Source organism: Hyperolius riggenbachi, chromosome 4, assembly GCF_040937935.1.
Source record: "Hyperolius riggenbachi isolate aHypRig1 chromosome 4, aHypRig1.pri, whole genome shotgun sequence".
NCBI classification, from domain to species: domain Eukaryota; kingdom Metazoa; phylum Chordata; class Amphibia; order Anura; family Hyperoliidae; genus Hyperolius; species Hyperolius riggenbachi.
The window spans coordinates 174,780,392-174,802,666 of NC_090649.1; the positions used below are offsets into that span (position 1 = coordinate 174,780,392).

General features: G+C 42.1%; 1 protein-coding gene across 12 annotated transcripts in view; it reads right to left on the reverse strand.

The window, feature by feature from the left end:
* The window catches only part of PHC3 (polyhomeotic homolog 3), a 118,472-nt gene that overhangs the window by 44,359 nt on the left and 51,838 nt on the right, over positions 1-22,275 (reverse strand). For all 12 annotated transcript variants that reach the window (XR_011031383.1, XR_011031381.1, XR_011031380.1 and 9 more), the window contains 5 exons: positions 20,385-20,543; positions 19,291-19,392; positions 13,951-14,191; positions 10,145-11,022; positions 1,686-1,845 (listed from right to left, as the gene is read on the reverse strand). Coding sequence is in view for 8 of the 12 variants with exons in the window: in XM_068280993.1 (XP_068137094.1) it covers positions 1,686-1,845; positions 10,145-11,022; positions 13,951-14,191; positions 19,291-19,392; positions 20,385-20,543 (1,540 nt within the window). In the remaining 4 variants the exon portion in view is untranslated. The remainder of the gene's footprint in view (positions 1-1,685; positions 1,846-10,144; positions 11,023-13,950; positions 14,192-19,290; positions 19,393-20,384; positions 20,544-22,275) is intronic.

Here is a 22,275-nt window from a genome sequence, read left to right on the forward strand (position 1 = left end):
ATATATATATATATATATATATATATATATATATATATATATATATATATATATATATATACAGTATATATATATCCAGTGGTCACTTTTGGTGTACAAGTCTGACTACACTCTGCTCATCTTTGCCAGTTATTTATAAATGACAGTTGTAGCCAGACTGATATTTCAGCAGTGGTAAGCATCAGTAGACTGAATCAAACTTGTATTGTTAGTGCATTCTACTGCATGCCCTCATCATAAAGTGACTGACTAATTGTAACACTTTCCTCTGCAGCATAGATGGATAAAGGTTAAAAGGGGCACTTTGTAGGATAGCAGGTTTGGCTTCTCCTGCATATCACATGGCTTTTCTGGTAACATGTTGGTAAAGGGTATCAGAGGAGCTGCTACCCAGGCCCATGGATGCCAACCAGGCCCTAGGCACCTGCATTTGTGCCACTGCCTTCTGGATGATAAAACTCTACTCTACTATCTCCAGTTCTTCATGAACTCTGATGTTGAGCTCATCCACCTCTCTTCCCATTTCTCAAACACTATTCCTCTCTCAGTGCCTCCACTGTTTTTTCTTAAAATGAAAATCCAGTCCAAGCATCTAACTCTGGCTAGAAAAGCTCTGTTCAATCTGGCTGTTCCAGACAACTTTATTGCAATTGTACACTTTGTGTCCATGCAAACTATATGTTTAGTCTGTACTATGTTTGATTTCATTGTACAACACCATGAGATTGATTCACAAAGGTTACTTATTTTTCGCTTTAACTGTACGGAGTGCTAATGCAGGAGATAAACAAATAAGGAGAGATAATTCATGTGATAAATAGATAAGGAGAGCTAAACCATGATTTAAGTCAGTTATGGAGAGTTATACAATGAGTTAAGTCAGTTAAGGAGAGCTAAACCATGAGTTAAGTCAGTTAAGGAGAGCTAAATTGTGAGTTTAGTTAGATAAAGAGAGCTAAACATGAGTTAAGTTAGATAAGGAGAGCTAAACCATAAGTTAAGTTAGCTAAGGAGAGCTAAATCATGAGTTAAGTTAGATAAGGAGAACTAAACCATGAGCTAAGTTAGATAAGGAGAGGTAAATCATGAGTTAAGTCATTTAAGGAGAGATAAATTGTGAGTTAATGAGTAAGGTGAGATAATTTAATAGAAAAGCTTTGTGAATCAGGCCCTCCGTAAGTTACCGGTATGTTGTTTTTGTTGCTAATGCACTAAGATGTTGTTATTTTTACCATGCCAATTGCCGTGTGTACCACTAATAATTCTGGGTGCGGCGCCTGCCACATTTGGCGAATGAAGCAGATTCTTATTCTGAAGTTAGTGGCTCTATTTCATTCAGTCAATAATATTTTTGAGATTCCACTAATAAGGTTTATGTCTTTGTTTTTCCGTCAAGGTCCCACTCTCAGCCATTCACTACCAAAATTAGCAATTATTTATTATTTTTATACTGTATTACATACAAATGAACTGTGTAGAGTGCCACCATGCATCTGCCAGTAACCGCACAAAACAGAAAAATCATGTCTGGGTGGATCATGTCTTCCATACCATATTATACTTACTATATTCCTCTTCAGTGCTAATCCACTGTCTGAAAGTCAGCAACTACTTGAAGCAAGCTGTCTTTAAAGATGTTACCACGGACAGTATCACGCTGGCCATGAGGCGTTTTGCATCTTTACCTTGCAAGATGTGATCCACAGGAAGCTGCTCTCCACTCCCGACAGGAAGTGCAGGGGGAGAGAGTGTTGGAGGTGTGGGGGTCTGTGTAATTACACGCACACAGTCTTGCTGCTGCACCACTGGCACTTCTTCCGAGCACATATTTTCCACTTGGTACACCTACATGAAAGCATTAACAGGAATATCAGGATATACAAGCTACTGTCAATTCAAATACATGATTTACTATGGTACAAAGCAGTAAATCTGGCATTTACACATTATGATCATGAATATGAATAATATGTGTACTTGTAGAGCATAGCTATTCAACCCATGCATACGATTCCAGACTAAGCAAACAATAGGATCCTTTTAAGTGGAAAATGTAATTTTTCCTTCTTAAAACAAAAGGTATTTGCAGTAATGCAGCTTTAAGTGAGCAACTGTAGTTTGCCATGATGCATCACTCCCTAATATGCAAATAATCTCTTTATGCCCCTGAAGCCAGGCTTACATCAAGAACTGCTGGTGTATAGTTAGCCAGTAGCTGATAGATTGTACAGAGCCACACAAATCCAACATGCATACACATTGTTTCAAACTTTCTGGTCCTCATCAGTGCATGGCATGGATTGATATGGCTCTATGGCATAGGGCTTGGACCAGTACTAGGAAATATCCAGATACCTCATGGTGACCCAGAACCACTAGGAAAGTATAAAGGGCAAAAAGAGACCAAAAAGCCCTATATTAAAAAGCATTGCTAAACATAATTTTGTCTTCAAAGTGTGGGGTATCCCCTTTAACCCCCACTAATAATTTTGTCTGCTTGAAACAGAAGGTATTTGTGAAAATTCATCGGAAACCAACGTTTCTCACTTAAAGCTGAACTTGTCACGCTAGGTACTATGTAATCCACTGCACAAAATGTAGTGATAAACGTATCTGTAGTTCAGTGGTTAGACAAAATCGGAGTCAGTAACAGGCTAGGTCATACACATAAGATCAGAAGGCTGAGGCAAAGACTAGGTCGGTAACTGGCTAGGGTCATAAACGAGATATCCGATGGCTGCGGTGCAGTGGGCTGAGACAAAACCTAGGTCGTTAACAGGCTAGGGTCATTCACGGTGATCAGATGGCTAAGGTACAAGGGACTAAGGTAAAAACGAACTCAAAGAGAAGCAAAAAAGTTATACACAGTAATACAGAAAAATAACAAACGGCTCAACTAACGGATAAATATATATTCGCAGTTATTGCATATATATTAATCAAGGAACTAGCTAAAGCACAAGAAATAAGTTTTAGCAAGGCCCATAACAACCAGCAAACTGATCACGGGCACGGGCTAAATGAGACACAGGGATTAAATACCCAAAAAGCCCGCCCAAGCCAGCCCCAATCCAGAACACCCAATCAGCATACAGCATCCTGTCTGAGTGTCAGCTGACCAACTCTCAGCTGACACTAATTACTGCCAACGGTGGGGGGGCATAAGAGTGGCTCTGAGCCGCGCATGCCCACCCAGGGATGCAGGGGAGACGCGCACTCCCATTCGCCGCCGCAGGAGAGCCAGGATGCCAGACAATTCGGAAGAGGAAGCTTGTGGCTGCGCTCCGTCATGCGAGCCGCCAGCGCTGGAACCGCTGACAGGTGAGTCCCTTACACCCCCCCCTCCCCCCCATCCATCCCTGTGGAGTGGTCACCGAACACTCAGCACCTGGTTTACCTGGATTCTTAATATGAAAGTCAGAAATTAATTCTGAAGCGTGAATCTGGCGAGCAGGTACCCATGATCTTTCTCCTGGTCCGTACCCCTTCCAGTCAATAAGATACTGTAAAGAATTCCTAATTTTGCGAGAGTCAAGGATTCTTTCAACTTCATATTCAGGACTACCTTCAACCATAATGGGCGGAGGTGGGGAAGTGGAGGGACCAGTATCCTTAGCAGATTTTAGTAAGGACACATGAAAGGTGTTTACTACTCTAACAGAGTGAGGCAAGGAGACTCTATAGGCGACACGATTAATCTTTTCCAAAATAGGGTGTGGACCAATGAAATGGGGACCCAATTTGGAGGATAACTGGCGTAAAGGAATATTTCAGGTGGAGACCCACACCAGATCTCCAGGTACAAAATCAGGTTCTTCAGAATGGTGAAGATCAGCAAATTTCTTTTGACTCTTAACAGACGTATCCAGGTTTCTCTTGACCTTACCCCACAACTGAGACATTAAACCTAACCAATCCTCTAATGCTGGGAGATTGGATGATGGAGTGGATAAAGATACACATTTAGGGTGTGATCCTGTCACGATCTGGAATGGTGACATTCCCGTGGAAGAACCAACCAGATTATTAAAGGCGAACTCAGCAAACGAAATGTAGTCAGCCCAAGATTCTTGATTTTTAGATACATAACAATGCAAAAATTGCTCAACAGTCTGGTTGGTTCTTTCAGTCTGGCCATTAGTTTCAGGATGAAGTCCCGAGGAAAATGATGAGGAAATGCCTAACCGTTGACAAAAACACCTCCAAAACTGAGCTACAAACTGAACCCCTTTATCAGACACAATATTTTCAGGAATACCATGCAGGCAGAAAACGTGATTAATGAAAAGTTCTGCTAATTTTTTGGCAGATGGACGTTTAGGTAACAGTACAAAGTGAGCCATTTTACTAAAGCGGTCAACTACCACCCAGATAGTTGTAAACCCATGAGAGGAAGGCAAATCCACTATAAAATCCATGGAGATATTAGTCCAGGACTTTTCAGGTACAGACAAAGGTAACAAACAACCACTAGGAGGAACCCTGTAACATTTATTACGAGCACAAACTGCACAAGCCTTTACATAAGCCTCTGCATCCACCCTTAAGGAAGGCCACCACACATGCCTAGCCAATAACTCCAATGTTTTCTTTATACCAAGGTGACCCACAGTTTTTGAGTCATGAAACTGCTGGAGGCCTCGGAGTCTAAGTTGGTGCGGAACAAATAGTTTCTCAGGAGGTTTTCCAGACGGAACATCTTTTTGAAAAGGCTTTAACAGGTCAGACAAATCACTACAAAGGACAGTATTAGTCATGGAGGCCATAACACATTGAGATGGAAGGATTGGAATTTGAGCTTCTGACTCAGTGGAGTTTGCTTCAAAACTGTGTGACAACGTATCCACTTTAATTTTTTTAGAGCCTGGTTTATAGGTTATAATAAAATTAAACCGAGAAAAGAACAGAGCCCAACGAGCCTGATGAGGGTTTAATCTTTTGGCTCCTTCAATGTATTCCAAATTTTTGTGGTCAGTATAGACTGTAATTGGATGAGAGGCTCCCTCTAACCAATGTCTCCACTCTTCAAACGCCCATTTGATGGCCAATAATTATAATTGTGTTCTGCGGGAGAAAACTTCCTAGAGAAAAAAGCACAGGAATGGAATCTTTCTGGTGTGTCTGAATACTGGGATAAAACTGCCCCAACTCCAATCTCGGAAGCCTCCACTTCAGCAATGAATGGACGTGACACGTCAGGATGCGTGAGAACCGCAGCAGTACAAAAAGCTTTCTTTAATTCCTGAAAAGCCTCAGATGCCTGAATGGGCCAAACTGAAGGATTAGCATTGTTTTGTAAGATCTGTGAGAGGGGCAACCTTAGTAGAGAATCCCTTAATAAACCTTCTATAGAAGTTTGCAAAACCAAGGAAGCGTTGTAACGCCTTCAAATTCTGAGGTTGTGGCCAGTCTAATACTGCCTTGAGTTTCCCAGAATCCATGGCCAACCCTCTATCAGAGACAACGTACCCCGAAAAAGACACCTGATTGGTTTCAAAAATGCATTTCTCCATTATAGCATATAATTGATTCTCGCGAAGTTTCAGTAACACCAATCTTACATGTTTGCGGTGTTCAGAAATGGAGGAAGAATAGACCAAAATGTCATCAAGATAGACAACGACAAATTTACCCAAAAACTCTCTAAAAATGTTGTTTACAAAGTCTTGGAAGACTGCTGGAGCATTGCAAAGACCAAATGGCATGACTAAATATTCATAATGTCCCTCTTGAGTGTTAAATGCAGTCTTCCACTCGTCTTCCTGTCAAATACGTATAAGATTGTAGGCCCCCATACCCCCCCCCCCCAACCCGTAGATCTAATTTAGAAAACACGTTGGCCCCAACAACAACCTGAGTAAATAGATCACCGATAAGAGGCAAGGGATACCTATTTTTCACGGTGATCTTGTTCAAAGCTCGATAATCTATACAAGGTTGTAAACCACCATCTTTTTTCGACAAAAAATAATCCTGCCCCAGCAGGGGAGGAAGAAGGACGGATAAAACCCTTAACGAGATTTTCTTTTATATAATCCTTCATGGCCTGTTTTTCTGGGCCAGAAAGTTTATACAAATGTCCTCGAGGTGGCATGGTACCGGGCAACAGATCAATGGGGCAATCATACGGTCTATGGGGTGGGAGCTTATCGGCAGCCTGAGGAGAGAAAACATCAGCAAATTCTTCATAATTAGAAGGCAGACCCTTGATTTTAATGTTGGTATTATGCAGTGGAAGTGACTTTAGACAGTGGTAAAAACAGTAGGAAGACCAATTAGTGAGTTGACCAGAACCCCAGTCAATATGTGGATTGCGTTGTAACCAGGGAAGACCCAAAACCAGTGGACTAGAAGGCATCTTTAATAAGTAGAATTGTACATTTTCACAATGCATTGCCCCTACTTGAAAACAGATTTTAGGAGAGATAGTGATAGGTTGATTTGCATGAAAGGGTGAATCATCAATTGCTGTAACATAAACCTTATCCTTCAAATCTAAAGCTGCGATTCCAATTTCAGAGGCGAAAGTGGAGTCCAGAAAATTTCCAGCTGCCCCCGAATCAACAAATGCTTGAAAGTGAAAGGATTTATCCTGCCAATGTATGATAACAGGTAAAAGTACCTTTTTCATTTTTTGGGGAAAAACCTGATCCCCCAAGTAAAGTTCCCCAACTTCACTTAGGCGCTGGAGTTTTCTGGCTTCCTCTTTGCAGGACAGTTAACAGCAATGTGTGCTTTACCGCCACAGAACAAACATAGGCCCTCTCTATGTCTGGACAGCCCTATCTGCATGGACTCTACTTCAGTAAGAGACACCTTGCTACCTGAGCCCGAGGCCCCTAAAACAGGCAACAACGCCTTGCCTTGACGTCGATGCCTAATCCACCTATCCACTCGTATAGCCAAAGAAATGGCATCCTCCAGAGTCTGTGGATCTGGGTGACCGACTAACATATCATTAACAGAATCGGATAACCCAAATAGAAATTGATCTCGTAATGCAGCCTCCCCCCACTCGGTTGAGACTGACCAACGCCTGAATTCTGCAGCGTATTCCTCTGCAGTACGGCGACCCTGATGTAATTCTCTTAACTTGCGTACTGCAGTAACAGAAACGTCAGGATCAGAATAAATGATAGCCATGGCCTTAAAAAAGTTTTCCACAATGCTGAGAGCTTCATAGCCAGGAGGTAGGCCATAAGCCCAGGTCTGCGAGTCCCCCTGTAGAAGAGACATAATCAAAGACACTTTTTGAGTCTCAGTACCAGTAGGCCTAGGGTGAGCCTCAAAATAAGTCAAACAGTGGTTCCTAAAATTGTCAAAATCTGATCTAGAACCATAAAACTTCTATGGTAGCGGCATTTTTGGCTCCAGAGGGATCTGTACAGGAGAAGCAGGAGAAGGTACAGACTGAGCGTTGGAAGCCGCTGTTTGCTCAACACAGGGCTGCATGTTAGCCAAATGGGTCAACTGGCCTTGTTGAGTAACCATTTGTTCTGTGAGCTGGTTAACAGCCCCTGTGAGCAACATGACCTGTTGTTGTAACTCCTCCAAAGCAAGATGGGGCCCGTGATAATGTCACGCTAGGTACTATGTAATACACTACACAAAATGTGGTGATACACGTATCTGTAGTTCAGTGGTTAGACAAAATCGGAGTTGGTAACAGGCTAGGTCATACACATAAGATCAGAAGGGTACGGTACAAAAGGCTGAGGCAAAGACTAGGTTGGTAACTGGCTAGGGTCATAAACTAGATATCAGATGGCTGCGGTACAGTGTGCTGAGGCAAAAGCTAGGTCGTTAACAGGCTAGGTTAATTCACAGGTGATCAGATGGCTAAGGTACAAGGGGCTGAGTCAAAAACGAAGTCAAAGAGAAGCAAAAAGTCACACACAGTAATACAGAAAAATAACAAACGGCTCAACTAGCGGATCAATATATATTCGTAGTTATTGCATATATATTTATCAAGGAACTAGCTGAAGCACATGAAAAAATACGTTTTAGCAAGTCCTGTAACAACCAGCAAACTGATCTCTATCACGGGCACGCGCTACATGAGACACAGGGATTAAATACCCAAAAAGCCCGCCCAAGCCAGCCCCAATCCAGAATACCCAATCAGCTGACCAACTCTCAGCTGACACTAATTACTGCAGACGCTCTGAGCCGCACGCGCCCGCCCAGGGATGCAGGGGAGACACGCACTCCCATTCACTGCCGCAGGAGCGCCGGGGATGCCGCCAGACAATTTGGAAGAGGAAGCTCGTGGCTGCGCTCCGTCATGCAAGCCACCAGCACTGGAACCGCTACCAGGTGAGTCCCTTACAGAACTATCACAAATACCTTCTGTTTTAGGAAGGTAAAATTATGTTTCTCGTCTAAAAAAATTGCCTGGACCAAAAATAATGGCAAAATCACTCAGCAGGGCCGGAATGGTCTCAGGATTATTTCCTTTCTCAGTTTTATACAGTACGGCAACAGTTTTTAAATAAATCAATTGTCAAAAGAGAGTTTAGTTGTTAAAATGTATGAATACTTTTGCATTGCAGTATATCTGAAATAAAAATAAAACCAGATTTACCTACCATTTCTCTAGTTTAAAGATCATAGTTACAACAGCTTAGGAGTATCTTGAATTGCAATACAGTGGAACCTTGGTTTGCAGCAAACATAGTTCGTTCTTGAAACATGCTTGTAATCCAAAGCACTCTAATAGCAAAGCAAATTTCCCCATAAGGATTAATGGAAAGATTTGTTCCACAATCCCAAAACTTTTTTTTTGTGTTTGGCTTTAACAAGGAACATATCTAATGACAGTTGCTTTCACCTACATTTGAAAATTTCACAGAAATGTGATATTGTGCAGTCCTTACACTCTGATTAAAGTGTATCCGAGATGAACTTTTACTCATTGCATAATTGTGTTCCTTTCCTATTGTTTATAGGGCATTCCTCAAGCCAAATACTTTTTTGTTTTAATACTCTAATTCCCTATAAACTAAACAAGCTTCGCCCACAGCTCCAGAGTGCCTTGGCATTTTCAGACAGTAGCAAGGGCTTACAGGAGCTCAGTCTGGGCAGGAGTGGGAGGTATTACTAGCCAGAGATTTCAGAGGCAGAAGGGAGGAGGGGGGGGGGGATTAGGTTTTTTTTCACAGGCTGAGTGCTGAAGATGCAGATCAGCTTGCCTTTGTAAAATGTTTACAAACAACATGGCTGCTGTCATTGTATCACAGGAAGAAATACGGTAATCACATTCTATTGAAGCTGTTTGCAGCTTGATTTGCTGTGTAAACTATCTAAACTTTAGATAAGATATATAGACAAGATATATAGACAGCGTCACAGGGAGACTAACCATCTGCTCAGTTGGGATGGCGTGATGCGTGTATACAATATTTGCTTGTATAGATGTTGCTTGCTTATCAAAATTTCATAAAAATGTTTGCTTGTCTTGCAAAGTGCTCTTAAACCAAGTTACTTGCAATCCAAAGTTTTACTGTACCTTGAAGGCTCTCCGGGGTTCCCGATTCTCCTCCTCTGCCTTCTAACAAAACCTTATTCATAAGTACATAAATAAAGTGATAATTCACAGGTGATGAAGACTAAAGCCTTGCTACATGATTTTCAGCTGGTGCAGCCCGTCAGGTCTAGCAAGACTCGACTAACAAGAATCTAGCATGTGTACGGTGGTCCTTGACCCTTCCCAATGCATCGCTGATAGATCCGTAATGCTCGATTATATCAGCGGAGGACATTGTTTTCCACCTTGTGCCTCCTACTCTGTAGCCCCGAGTACCAACAGCACGCGTCACTAGCCTATAGGCTAGCAACATCTGTACGGCATTCTGCCTTGAACTGTCACCCGGGGGATAAAACCCTGATCCCTGGAGGCAACAGTACTTGTACACTGCCTTTCAAGGTCAAAAGTCTTTAAGAAATATATATATATATATATATATATATATATATATATATATATATATATACACACACACACACATATACACTGTATATATCAACCTAAATCAGCAGAAAATACTTCTGGCACCAACGGAAGTATGTGAGGTGCAAAGTCTCCCTTTGACTTTATTGCCAAATGTTAATGTGTGATCCAAGAGTCATAGTAGAACCTTACCACTGGTGGCTCAACCTGTGCTGGTGGTATGTGGAGGTTTACTGCAACAGTCTGAGGTGGAGGAAGTGTCTGGAATGGCAGCTGTACAAGTGCTTCTGCAGCAGGAAGTTCTTCTTCAGTAAGCAATGCATTCTGCATCAGAACTTGCCCAGGGGTTAATATCTCAGGCTGAACAGATATTGTCTGCATAGACTGCAGCGGTAAAGCCTGCAGCTGGGAAGAAGGTGATGTGCTCATAGTAGCTGAGGATTCCACTGGGGGAGGCAGGGTTTGGAGTGGATGCTGACTGCTTGGTGCCAAGGAGGACATCAATGGCTGTACAGAAGTTGCTACAGTTTGTTGATGTGATGGCCCAGGATGGTGCCCTGGTGCCACTGAAGATGGATGATTGGTCGGAAAAGCAATAGGTGAAGTTGAATGCAATGTGCTATGTACTAGATGTGGATTTTCTCTAGAAGGCAAAGATGACTGGACAAGAATGGGTGGCTGTGAATGTATGAGGGCCTGTGGGTGGATTATTATAGTGGGTGACTGACATGGAGACTGTGCTGATGAAGGAGACACTACAACAGACTGCTGTGCAGTTTGAGACAGAGTGGGAGAAGGAGGAGGAGGGGTTAGCGCAGGGTTACTGTGGTGTGAATGAGCACTGCTGGGAAGAGGCAGGAATGTTGGACTCTGCATTGGCACACAGTGCTGGGAGGTTGGAGACTCTAATGTTGGGTTATGTAAAGTAATTGTCTGAATTTGATGCCGGTGTTGTATCTGTTGCTGCTGCTGTAATATCATTTGATGATGGGGTAGCTTTGGGGCATCGGGATGAAGCTGAATTGCGGGGTGCTTAGCTAGACAATGTGGCTGGACTGGAGAATATGATACTGCAAAAAAAAAGAAAAAAAAAAGAAAGAAAATAAATACCAAAAAACAAAATATCATGATTTAAAGAGTACCTGGGCTAAGAATGATAGGCCCTGTCTTAATTATGACAGATAGGGAAGGGGGAAGTTGTGGATTTCAGGCCTAAATAATCACCTGATCCATCATATTCTGATCACAGGGGAGTACTTCTCACTTTGGCAGTGCAGTCGCAGACATGTTTCCGAAGACTACCGCAGCTCTTCGGAAATCTCTGCCTGCCGCCAGCTTTGCAGCCACCAATTGGGCCGTGGCTGCTGTGCTAGGGTTGGGCCATGGCAATACAGATGGGCGTGGCCATAGCCTTGTTAGCAATTTTGAAAAAAAATAATCACTGCCCCATCTCCGAGGAGGGTGGACCGATAACCTGCCTGGAGATATGGCAGCAGTACAGGTAAGTATTTAACCAGGGCTGTGGAGTCGGAGTTGGAGTCAGAGTTGAGGAGTTGGAGCAATTTTGGGTACCTGGAGTCGGAGTTGGAGGTTTTATAAACTGAGGAGTCAGAGTCAGATGATTTTTGTACGGATTTCAACGGCTTGTATTAGACTAAGAAGTCGGAGTCGAGGAGTCAGAGCCATTTTGGGTACCTAGAGTCGGAGGTTTCATAAATTGAGGAGTTGGATGATTTTTGTACAGACTCCACAGCCCTGTATTTAACCCCTCTGCCCTCCATCAACAGGTTCTGTCATTTTTACCTCAGGTACACTTTAAGCAACAATTTAACTGCATTTTAAACTAAACTAAATGAGCAATTTAACACTTTTATGTCAGGAAATATTTTTTATAAAATATAAAAACATTTATAAATGCTAAATTAAACAATTTTGGCTCTCAGCCATCACTATATAGAGATACATTCATAAAGTAGTGTAAAATGGGGACATATCTTCAGAAGCAGCTCAGAATCCTTCATATTCACAAAGATTATTTTCCAGTAGCTATTATTTCATCTCTGCACAGGTGAGAGAGAAAAAACAGCATCATTTGAGGATTGCTTGTTTAGGAGTTGTTTGTGATTTTCTTCTAGCTGGACCCATGCAGACCTATATGTAGGTATATAAGGGTAAATCTGCAGAACTGACCATGAAGCAGATTCTATTACATGTGACAAGAGTAATTAGGCTCTACGGCTCCCGATCCTTTGGACGACATTGCAGAGCCGAGGCTGTATAGATGTGTTGCTAGACTGTAGGCTAGTGATGTGTTCTGTTCCGATGCAGGGAAGGGCAGAGCGGCACGTGGCAAGCAGTGAAAGTGGGGATAAGATGCTGTCAGCCATCAATCGGCCAAAGTTTTCGCAAGGGGTTGAGAGGGGTCGGGGCCTGCTCTACCCACACTGGATTCTCTGCAGAGTCGGTCGTTATGGGCATCCTCAGCCAAGTGTCATCTAGCATGTGTACAAAGCTTAAAGCGAACCTTAAGTCAACTAAAAAAAATGAGATTTACACACCTGGGGCTTCCCTCAGCCCCCAGCAGCCGATCGGTGCCCTCGCAGCTCCGCTCCGATGTCCCAGGACCCGCCGGCGAGCACTTCCGGTTTGGCCGTCACCGGCCGACAGGCATGGGAACGAGTGATTGTTCGCGTTCCCAGCCTGTATATCGCCCCCTATGCTGCTATTGGGGCCTCCTGGCCGCAATAGCAGCATAGGGGGCGATATACAGGCTGGGAACGCGAAGAATCACTCGCGTTCCCATGCCTGTCGGCCAGTGACGGCCAAACCGGAAGTGCTCGCCGGCGGGTCCTGGGACATCGGAGCGGAGCTGCGAGGGCACCGTTCGGCTGCTGGGGGCTGAGGGAAGCCCCAGGTGAGTAAATCTCATTTTTTTTAGTTGACTTTAGGTTATCTTTAAGGTGGTCATGCACTTTAGATGGCCACCAGATTCAATCAACAGATAGATCTGATCAGAGAGGGATCTATTACTGACACTCACAGTTTATAGATCTTTAAAAGATTTCACCTAGAAATCTATTTAAAAAAAAATAAAAATCTATGGAGCCGCTGTGCAGTGCGGTCTGCCATGTCCCAGGTCTCCCCCATCTAATGTGCTCCCCGGTGTCAGAGTGCTGCAGTGACATGCACACTCACCTGTCCACTGGCCCGCTCCTCCTGTGTCCTCTCTCCATCCCCGCTAGTGCGCTTGCACCCTCGCGTCCCCAGGGCATGTGTGTGGTCACATAACATACATGCCATCGGGTCATGGGGTACAGGCGCCCTGGTGAGGGGTGGAGAGAGGACACAGCAGGAGTGCGCCAGTGGACAGGTGAGTGTGCACTCCGCTACTAACACTCTTCATGGGCTGGGTGAGGGCATTTAGGTGGGGAAGGAAACCTGGGGGAAGTCTGTCGGTCGTCCTGAAATCAACCATTGCACACTCGACCGAGATTTTTATGTTGGGAGAAATCGATAGTTTAGATCGATTTTGGATCAATCAAATGAAATTACAATCAGGCGGGAATGTAGCGGCATCGATCTCTAGCAGATTTCATCATGCTGATCGTATCTGCTGGGAAAATCAACAAAGTGTATGGGCCCCTTTACTTAGTAACTCAAAAGATTGAATTGCACAGATTGATATCCTTCAGTTTAGTATGCTGATATGGCCATCATCTCCTCCTGACTAGAAAAACTGCAGACATCCTCGGCTCTCTGCACATATCTGAAGCCATGATCCGCTCCAGTCAAATGAACAGGCAAAAGTGAACGCGTGTCAATTTGGTTGCTATAGGTAACACATTAAATTGAATATTCTATAGTTATTTATGAATTAACCTGAGTATGGTCACCGCTTACACCAGTTTCCCCAATTAAGATTTGAAAGCAGGTAGCTTTAAAAGGTTTTGTTTGTTTCTAGCATGTTTCTATAGTAGGCAGATAACAGAGCGGCGTACCTGGAGCAATCAGCTGGTGTAAACTTGCTGTCCTTGTTACTGCAGTGCAGCGTGACTCAGAGCCAGGGCTTTCGCCTTTATGGCTTGCTTCATTGGAATCAGAATGTACAGCTTTAGAACTGGAATTAGTAGCCTTGTGGCACATAGCCAGGGGCTGCTCTTGGCTGCTTATTTTTGGTGGGCTGTTTTGTGGACATGATATTTCCAGTATTGGTGGGCCTCTTAGTGTTAAATTCTGTACCTAAATTAAGACATAAAACAATTCTCTTCAGCATAGTAACGCAACAGATCATGCATGCTTCACACCCACCTACCAACTATCAAATGCATTGCAAGTCACGTCAAGACAGAATGGCACAGAAGCCTATTTACCCACCATAAAATCAAGATATATATTTAGGCCAATAATACAATTATTTCCTGTCATGGCTGAATGGTTAGTACTATATGGATCAAGTAAATCATGGACCACATAGAACTGTCTAAACAAACCTATCACTATCTCGGTCAAGAGAATTTGAACTTATGAGGAGGAAAATCATAAGCATTATATTTGGGAGAATGCACTCTGTTATTTGGGGGAAACTCCTCTGTTTGGAGGGCATGCTGCTTAAAGGGATCCTAAACTGAAAGGGATATGGATGTTTCCTTTTAAACAATACCAGTTGCCTGGTAGTCCTGCTGATCTCTGGCTGCATTAGCATCTGAATCACACACCTGAAACAAGCATGGAGCTAATCCAGTCTGAATTCAGTCAGAGCACCTGATCTGCATGCTTGTTGAGGGGCTGTGGCTAAAAGTATTAGAGGCACAGGATCAGCAGGAGAGTCAGGCAACTGGTATTATTTTAAAAGGAAAACTACATATCCTTCTCAGTTTAGGTTCTCTTTAAAGACCACCTCCAGCCAAAAAAGGTCTGAATTGCAATACATATATATAGTTTAGGCACTGTGTAAAGTTAGATGAACATATCAAGTTTGCATCTGGTACATCATATTGGATAGAACAGACTCACATTTATATCTGTAAGTAACACTTCCTTATTCCTTCTGAAGCTGAAGGCTTGCTAAAGCACTGTGCCCACCTCTTCAGCCTGGTTAACTCCCCTGCCCCTCCCTCCCCTGCTGTTTGTCTGCCTGGATCAAATTACTTCTCTTTTCACAAACTGTAGTACAGAAAAAAGACAGGAAAACTGCTGCAGCCTGTCTTATGATGTCTGTTTGCTATAATTCTTACTGCAGATGTCTGTCTGTCTGTCTGCCTAGATTAGATCACATGGACATGAAGGGTGGAGTTAATACATCAATCCCCCAGCAGGCTTTGCACCTATGGTTTCGAAAGAAAACAAAGGCTTTCAAGACCGTATGTGGCATACGGACCCTGGGGGTGAGAAAATAACACTTCATCATGTGTGATTTTATATATCTTGGCAACTTATTAGGTTAAGGCCTCTTTCACAGTGCGACATTAAAGTCACACGTTAGAAAATGTTCCATCGCAGACTAATGCACAGCAATGCCAAGTCTGTGCGACATTCACAGTGCACACGTTGCGTTGTGTGTAACAATATTTAGAAAGTGCTGCATGCTGTGCGTTTAGCAATACATTTGCTGCATTATGTGTGTTGCACATGCTCAGTAATGTTTTTTTTTATGTAACGCATGCACCGTTTTTGTTCCATCAGTATGCGACGAAAACGGCGCACCAAGAGACACATAACGTAGTACAAAATAATGTCCAATTTTATAACCTACATGTGCTGCGTTAGGGGCACGTTGTGCGACCTTAACGTTGCATCAAACGCAACTTCTTAGTGTGAAAGAGCCCTTAAAGCAAAATGTAATTTATAATTTAGGTACTCTTAAATTATATTATTTTACTGGTGGAGAGGGTGGGTGAAGAATGTGCCTAATAAAGGTATTTGGATTAATTATACATCCAGGCTTATTATCGTGTGTGTGCTGTGTGTTTGCTCAATACCAGCTTTCTCTCCACTCTATTGCTCATCTTGGCACATCCCACATTGGTACACTTTCCGGGAAGGGACCCAAAGCACAATGAGAAAGAGTCAACTGAAGGTGGTGATACCTGTATGGAGCTGCAATTATCCACAGCACGGAAAGCACTTTGACATTCTATTTTGGCAATAGAAACGCTTTCTTGCACTCAACATACAGAAAACAAATGAAGTTTGCGAAAAGGGGCTTTACACAGTTCTGGGGGGTGACTTACAAGAAGCAGGTAATTATAACTTTCCAGAAGATGAAGACCCAGTGAATATGTAATATTCATGATGCTCATAGGCAACATAATTGATAAATATCTCCATTTCTTTTCCCCTTAATACATTTACAAATTCTACAAGACAAATGACTGCACTGTTCGTACCCTCATGGGCACTACTTTCTTGTTGTACCCCTTACCCTCGCCACAAAAAAGGCTGCAACTAAGCAGCATGCCTGTATAGCAATAATTTGTGAATTTGCCACTGCGAACAGCCAACTATGATCATTCCCAGAAACCGATACTGCCTATTAGGGATGACCAATAAAATACAAATAATTTCTCCTTGCTTTCAAATTTCATGTAAATGTTATGCAGCTTGAACTTCGACCAATAAAAACTGACAGGAAGTTATTCTGATTGGTCCATTTTTAAGCTGTATATAATTGCCATGAAATTTGACATCTCATTGATCATCTCTACTGCCTACCTGTACATAGCTTAACTTTGCTCCTTTGCAGGAAGATGACTTCCACTGGAATTGAAGGATATTGACTGCCATTAGTATTCTACTACTGTTTACAGGTTAGAATATAAATTAATATATTCTGCAGAATTAAAATGATTTCTCCAGTAATTAAGTGGAAATTACTGTCCATATAATTAGATCTGTGGAAGCTAATGGTTCTCAGCCTCATCCCTCTATTACATTTATACACAGTGGCCCATAAGCAGTTCACTTTTTCTCCTGAGTTTTCTCCTAGGTGATATTTTTACACCTTGTCATAAAGTGCTTTTTAAACCACCAGCAAAGGAGAAAATATTCAAAATAATTTTGATAGTGCCTTGTCATCTATTTTTGGGTACTTTTTCAATTGCAAAGTGCTAAAAGGTTATTTTAAAAAGAAGTTGAAATTATCTCCTAGGAGAAAACACAGGAGAAAAAGTTAATTGCATATGGGCCAGTAGGCTGTTTACAAAAAGGTAACTCAATTGCAGGGACAAAAACAATAATTCTCATTTCCTTTGAATGTATTTTGCACTGGTTGGATGTTACTAGTTATTTTTTACAATTTTCACCTCACTGAAAAATTATTCCTTTTCAGATCAGGTTTTAGAATGTGAAACCAGGGTAATCTAACATAAACAAATGATGCTGGAGTATTTTTTGCCTATGGTTGAATTATTCAGTACACAGTTTCTCATTGTTCTTGTCCTTTATTTAAGTCAACAAGACAAAGCTCATATTGCAAGGCCTGAAGGCCTGTTGGTGATGTGTTAGATGTTCAGTGGCTGGGTGCTATACAGGCCGTGGGCTGTAGGCATACCATTCAGACTGCACTGACAGGATAAAAACCATCATACAATACATTAACATCTGACCATAGGTTATACTGAATGTTAAGATTAATCAAAAGAACTGGGGAAAATAAGTTTCATCACATTTCTACTGTGCTTTCCAAAAAGTACACATCATTTCCTTTGCAAATGACTCTTATTTCAAGATTATCCCTCTTTCCTTCTTTAAATACACTATTTTCTGTCTGACTGACAAGTAGGCAAATGTCAAACAAATTACAGGAAAATGCAAAGGGAAACAGATTTAGTTGTTAGAATGCAAAACTAGGTTACTGGCCTATATTGCCTAGTTATGTTTTTTTTTTTTTTTAAGGCTAGAACCCCACGGCTTGTACACGGCTACATAAGAGTGCGAACATACAAATTGTTACCAATGATCATCTCAGTCTATAGCAATTAGTCTACTAAAGCAGAAGTAATGGAGAAGCATATGATCACTCTGATCAGATAACTGATTTGTAAGTCTGGCGGTTTGCAGTGATGTGATCATGTCTCACTTGTACACTTGTTGCACAATCATATAAGCATGTACTTCTTGTACATTTGCAGCAATCTAGGAGTAACTTTTTTAAAGATATTGTTTATTAAAATTTACCTGTTATAACATAATTTAAAGAATACTTAAAGTGAGAGGGATATGGGGGGGATATGGATATTTCCTATTAAACAATAGGCCTGGCTGTCCTGCTGCTTCCTTGCATGGAATACTTTTAGCCATAGACACTGAACAAGCAGGCAAATCAGGTGCTCTGACTCAAGATTAGATTAGCTTTAGACTCATTGAACCACTTGAGGACTGCAGTGTTAAACCCCCCTAAAGACTAGGCCATTTTTTAACAAATAGGCCACTGCAGCTTTAAGGCCTTGCTGCAGGGCCGTCCAACTCAGCACACAAGTGATCCCTCCCTTTTCTCCCCACCAACAGAGCTCTCTGTTGGTGGGGGTCTAATCGCTCCCCCAATGTTTATTTATTTTTTTAGTAAATATTTTTGTCTTTTATTTTTAAATAAAAATGTTTTTTTATCCCTCTCCCTCCCTCCCCCCGTCAGCCTATCAGCGTGATCGGCTGTCATAGGCTTCAGCATATAACAGTGGGTCGCTTTTGTGCCTATGGAGGGGACAGCCGAGTGACACGGCTGTCCCCAGTACAGCGCTGCCTTAGATCCCATGGCTGTACCTAGTAAATAGACTAACGTCTGGGAGACTGATGACGAAGTGGAGCTCCGTCATTCATGCGGAGATGCTTCCTTGCCTGGAATACTTAGACATAAGTCTAATATTGTTTCCAGTACAGGAAGAGTTAAACTCCCGTTGTTATCTATGCAAAAGAGCCATTAAGCTCCACGACTTTCAAAGTCGCAGAGAGCTCTGTCTTCTGAAGCTTATTATCGCAAGTGTCTGTCACTGTATTGTTTTTTTCTTCTGCAGAGGACAGTTCAAAAGTTCACTAGCCTGCTCTGGAAAATCATTTAGAATGTTGAGTAGAGTGTAAACTGCAAATATTAGAGAATGATGGGGTTATAAAAAAAAAACAAAAAACTATTTAACTGAAAATAAAAATGAAAAAAAAAATACATGAGAATATTTTCTTTACTTCTAATGTTCTAGTAATTATCCATACTACACAACCACTTCATTATATCATAATTTTTTTTTTTTGCTTCAGTGTCTCTTTAACAAGGCATAAATCATGTCCTGATACCGACAGGGTCATAAAACAGTTTATCAACTCTTGGATCCTTACTTCATATAACTCACCTGAGTGGCTGAGGACTGACAAGATGATGAAGATGTTGATGATGAAATCACTGGAATATCAGACTGCACAGCTGCAACTGTGGCAGCAGGTGTGAAAATGAGCTAAAAGTCAAACAAATATTTATTTAAAAAATACATACCGGTATTTACTTAACTACTGTATCTTTGTATCTAGAGATTGTATTCACTCTGGACTACAGCAATTTTGATCATTACAGCAATAATACCTTTATCACTACTTATGACACCATACATTCAGGAGGTGGGATAGTAAATTAGATCTTCTTTGTGCAGTATTTTCTCCAAGAATATTTGATTAATTGTATGTGTATTTTAATGAGAAAAGAAAAGAAATAAAGATATAATGGTAAAAAATACACAATTTCAGAATTTTCACCCATTACAAATTAAAAAAACAAAACAGAAGTACATTTTCCTGCTTTGTGTACTGTTTTCTCCTTGAAATGTATCAGTTACTGAAAACGTTAATTGTGAACACATAAAGCTAATAAGGTAATAGTTGGTTATTCCGCTGGTAAAACTCCTGTCTGCAGGAAGTGCACAGCGATTTTAGTGCTACCAACGACAGGTGTGTAGCGATATGCCAACAACCTGCGTTACCATGGTTACATACATGTTGCTATTTTAGAACTTCCTCTCTGCTCTAAAAGATAAGCAACAGCATAATAACCTTTAGTTGACATATTGTTAACATCCTGTGTTTACAAATTAGCTCCTGTGCCATGGCAGTCAGGTGACACAGCTAAGAGATCAAATTACAATTTGCAATTAGTCACAGATGAGGGGGGATTAGACAAGCTAAACTTTCTAAATACATACAGGGTACATTTCTCTATGTTTTCCTTCTGTCCTGTGCAAGAGTTTAGGTCTACTTTAACCAAAAACTTCTTTGTGGCTGATTGCTAGTAGTCAGAGTATTGAGTAACACAGAAGATGGGAGGTGCCTGGACAGATATCAAATATCAGGACAGATAATAAGTCGCATATAACAGAGTACATGTCTCTGCTGAGACTGTATTAAAGGCTTTGTCAGAAGATGACAGCATGAAACAGCTGCACAGAGACACACTCACCATTTGAGCTCGCAGGTACATCTGAGCTTGGCTTGCACTAAGTGTTGGTGATGTACTTCCTAGTAACATTGTCTTTTGGGTGATACTGCTGCTTGTAGTGCTAGATGTCTGAGAGCGACTTATGATTTGGGCAGGTGGAGGTGAAGACGATAAATTCAGCTGAAAAAGGGGAAAAAAAAGCATTCATATCTACTACAATCCATCTATGAACTGTCAAATGATGTACCGTAACTGTGCGAAATCCAAAAACAAAGTATGATAATTCATGAAAGGTATGAGACACATGAAGAGGCGAAGAAAAAATCAATATCACCATTACATGTTATACATGTCAGAATATATTTACCTTACAGACAGCATCAGCACTATGTATCATACTTCATGAAGTTGTTGAGCGAATAAAAATCTTCATTTATCCATTGAACCTGAGTCACTAGTTATATGACTGAAATAATCAACTTATGCAACATCAAGAGTCTCTCTGAATATTATCAGAATCAGAGTCGCTTTATTTCGCCAAGCACGGCTGGACCGTGCCCAGAATTGGAGTTGGCACAGAGATATGGCATCGTAAAAGCATACAACGTTGGAAGTAAGACAACACAGATTTACACAGACAGCAACATGTATTAAAAAAAAAAAAAAAAAAAAAAGATAAACAGTAGTACTAATATAATCTAGTACAACAGTGATCAGGGATCAGGGCAGGAACAGTTGTGGTCAGATGACAGTCAGTAGATGGCTACGGGGGGAGCGCTTGTCGAGAGGGCAGAGTTCAAGAGTCTAACGGCCATGGGGAAAAAAAGTGTTCCTACGCCTTGTGGTCTTGGCCGGGATGGACCAGAGCCTCCGGCCTAATTTGTGCCGACTGAAAAGGCTGTGACCTGGGTGGGTGGAGTCGCCAGTGATTTTCATGGCTCTGGCTAGCAGTCTAGAGTTGTGGATGAGGTCTAAGGGGGGGGAGAGGTTTCCCAATTATTCTCTCCGCTGAGCTGATGACCCTCTGAATTTTGTACTTGTCACTAACAGAGGAGCTAGCGTACCAGACCTGGATGGACGAGCAAAGGACCGACTCAATGGTGGCGGAGTAGAAGGATCTCATAAGTTCCTGGGCCATACTGAACTTCTTTAGTTGGTGTAGAGTCTTTGCTGCGCCTGCTTCTGAGTTGAGCTGGTGTTTACCCTTCGGGTCAGTTCATCGGAGATGATTGTGCCCAGGATGCAGACGCTAGATACCCTTACAACTTTGGTTCCATCGATGTAGATTTGGGGTGGGTTAGTGGCATGCTTCCTGAAATCAATGACCATCTCAATGGTTTTGGCAGTGTTAAGGACTAGCCTATTCTCTCTGCACCAATTGCAGACTCTGTCTACCTCCTGTCAGTAGGCTTGCTCGTCGCTCTTACTGACAAGACGATTGTAGTATCGTTTGCATATTTGACGACTTTGACAGAACTAACAGTGGATGTGCAGTAATGGGTGTATAGAGAGAACAGAAATGGTGAAGAGACACAGCCCTGGGGGCTCCTATGTTGATCACTCTGGGACTGGAGGAGATGTTGCCCAGCTTGACAACCTGGGACCTGTTCGAGAGAAAGTCTGTGATCCAAAGACGGAGAGTAGACATTGAGCTCCATGAGATTGTCATGCAGGATGCGGGGGCAGATTGTATTTAAGGCGAAACTGAAGTCCAGGAGCAGGACTCTGGCATACGAGTCCGGCCTGTTCAGGTGATCAGTGATAAACTCCAGGCACATATTAATGGCGTCGTCGGTGGACCTGTTAGCTCTGTAGGTGAACTGGATAGGATCTAGTCGGTCCAGTGTGGTGTGTTTGAGGAGGGACAGGACTACTCTTTCAAGGGTCTTCATGTCCAAGGATGTTAGGGCCA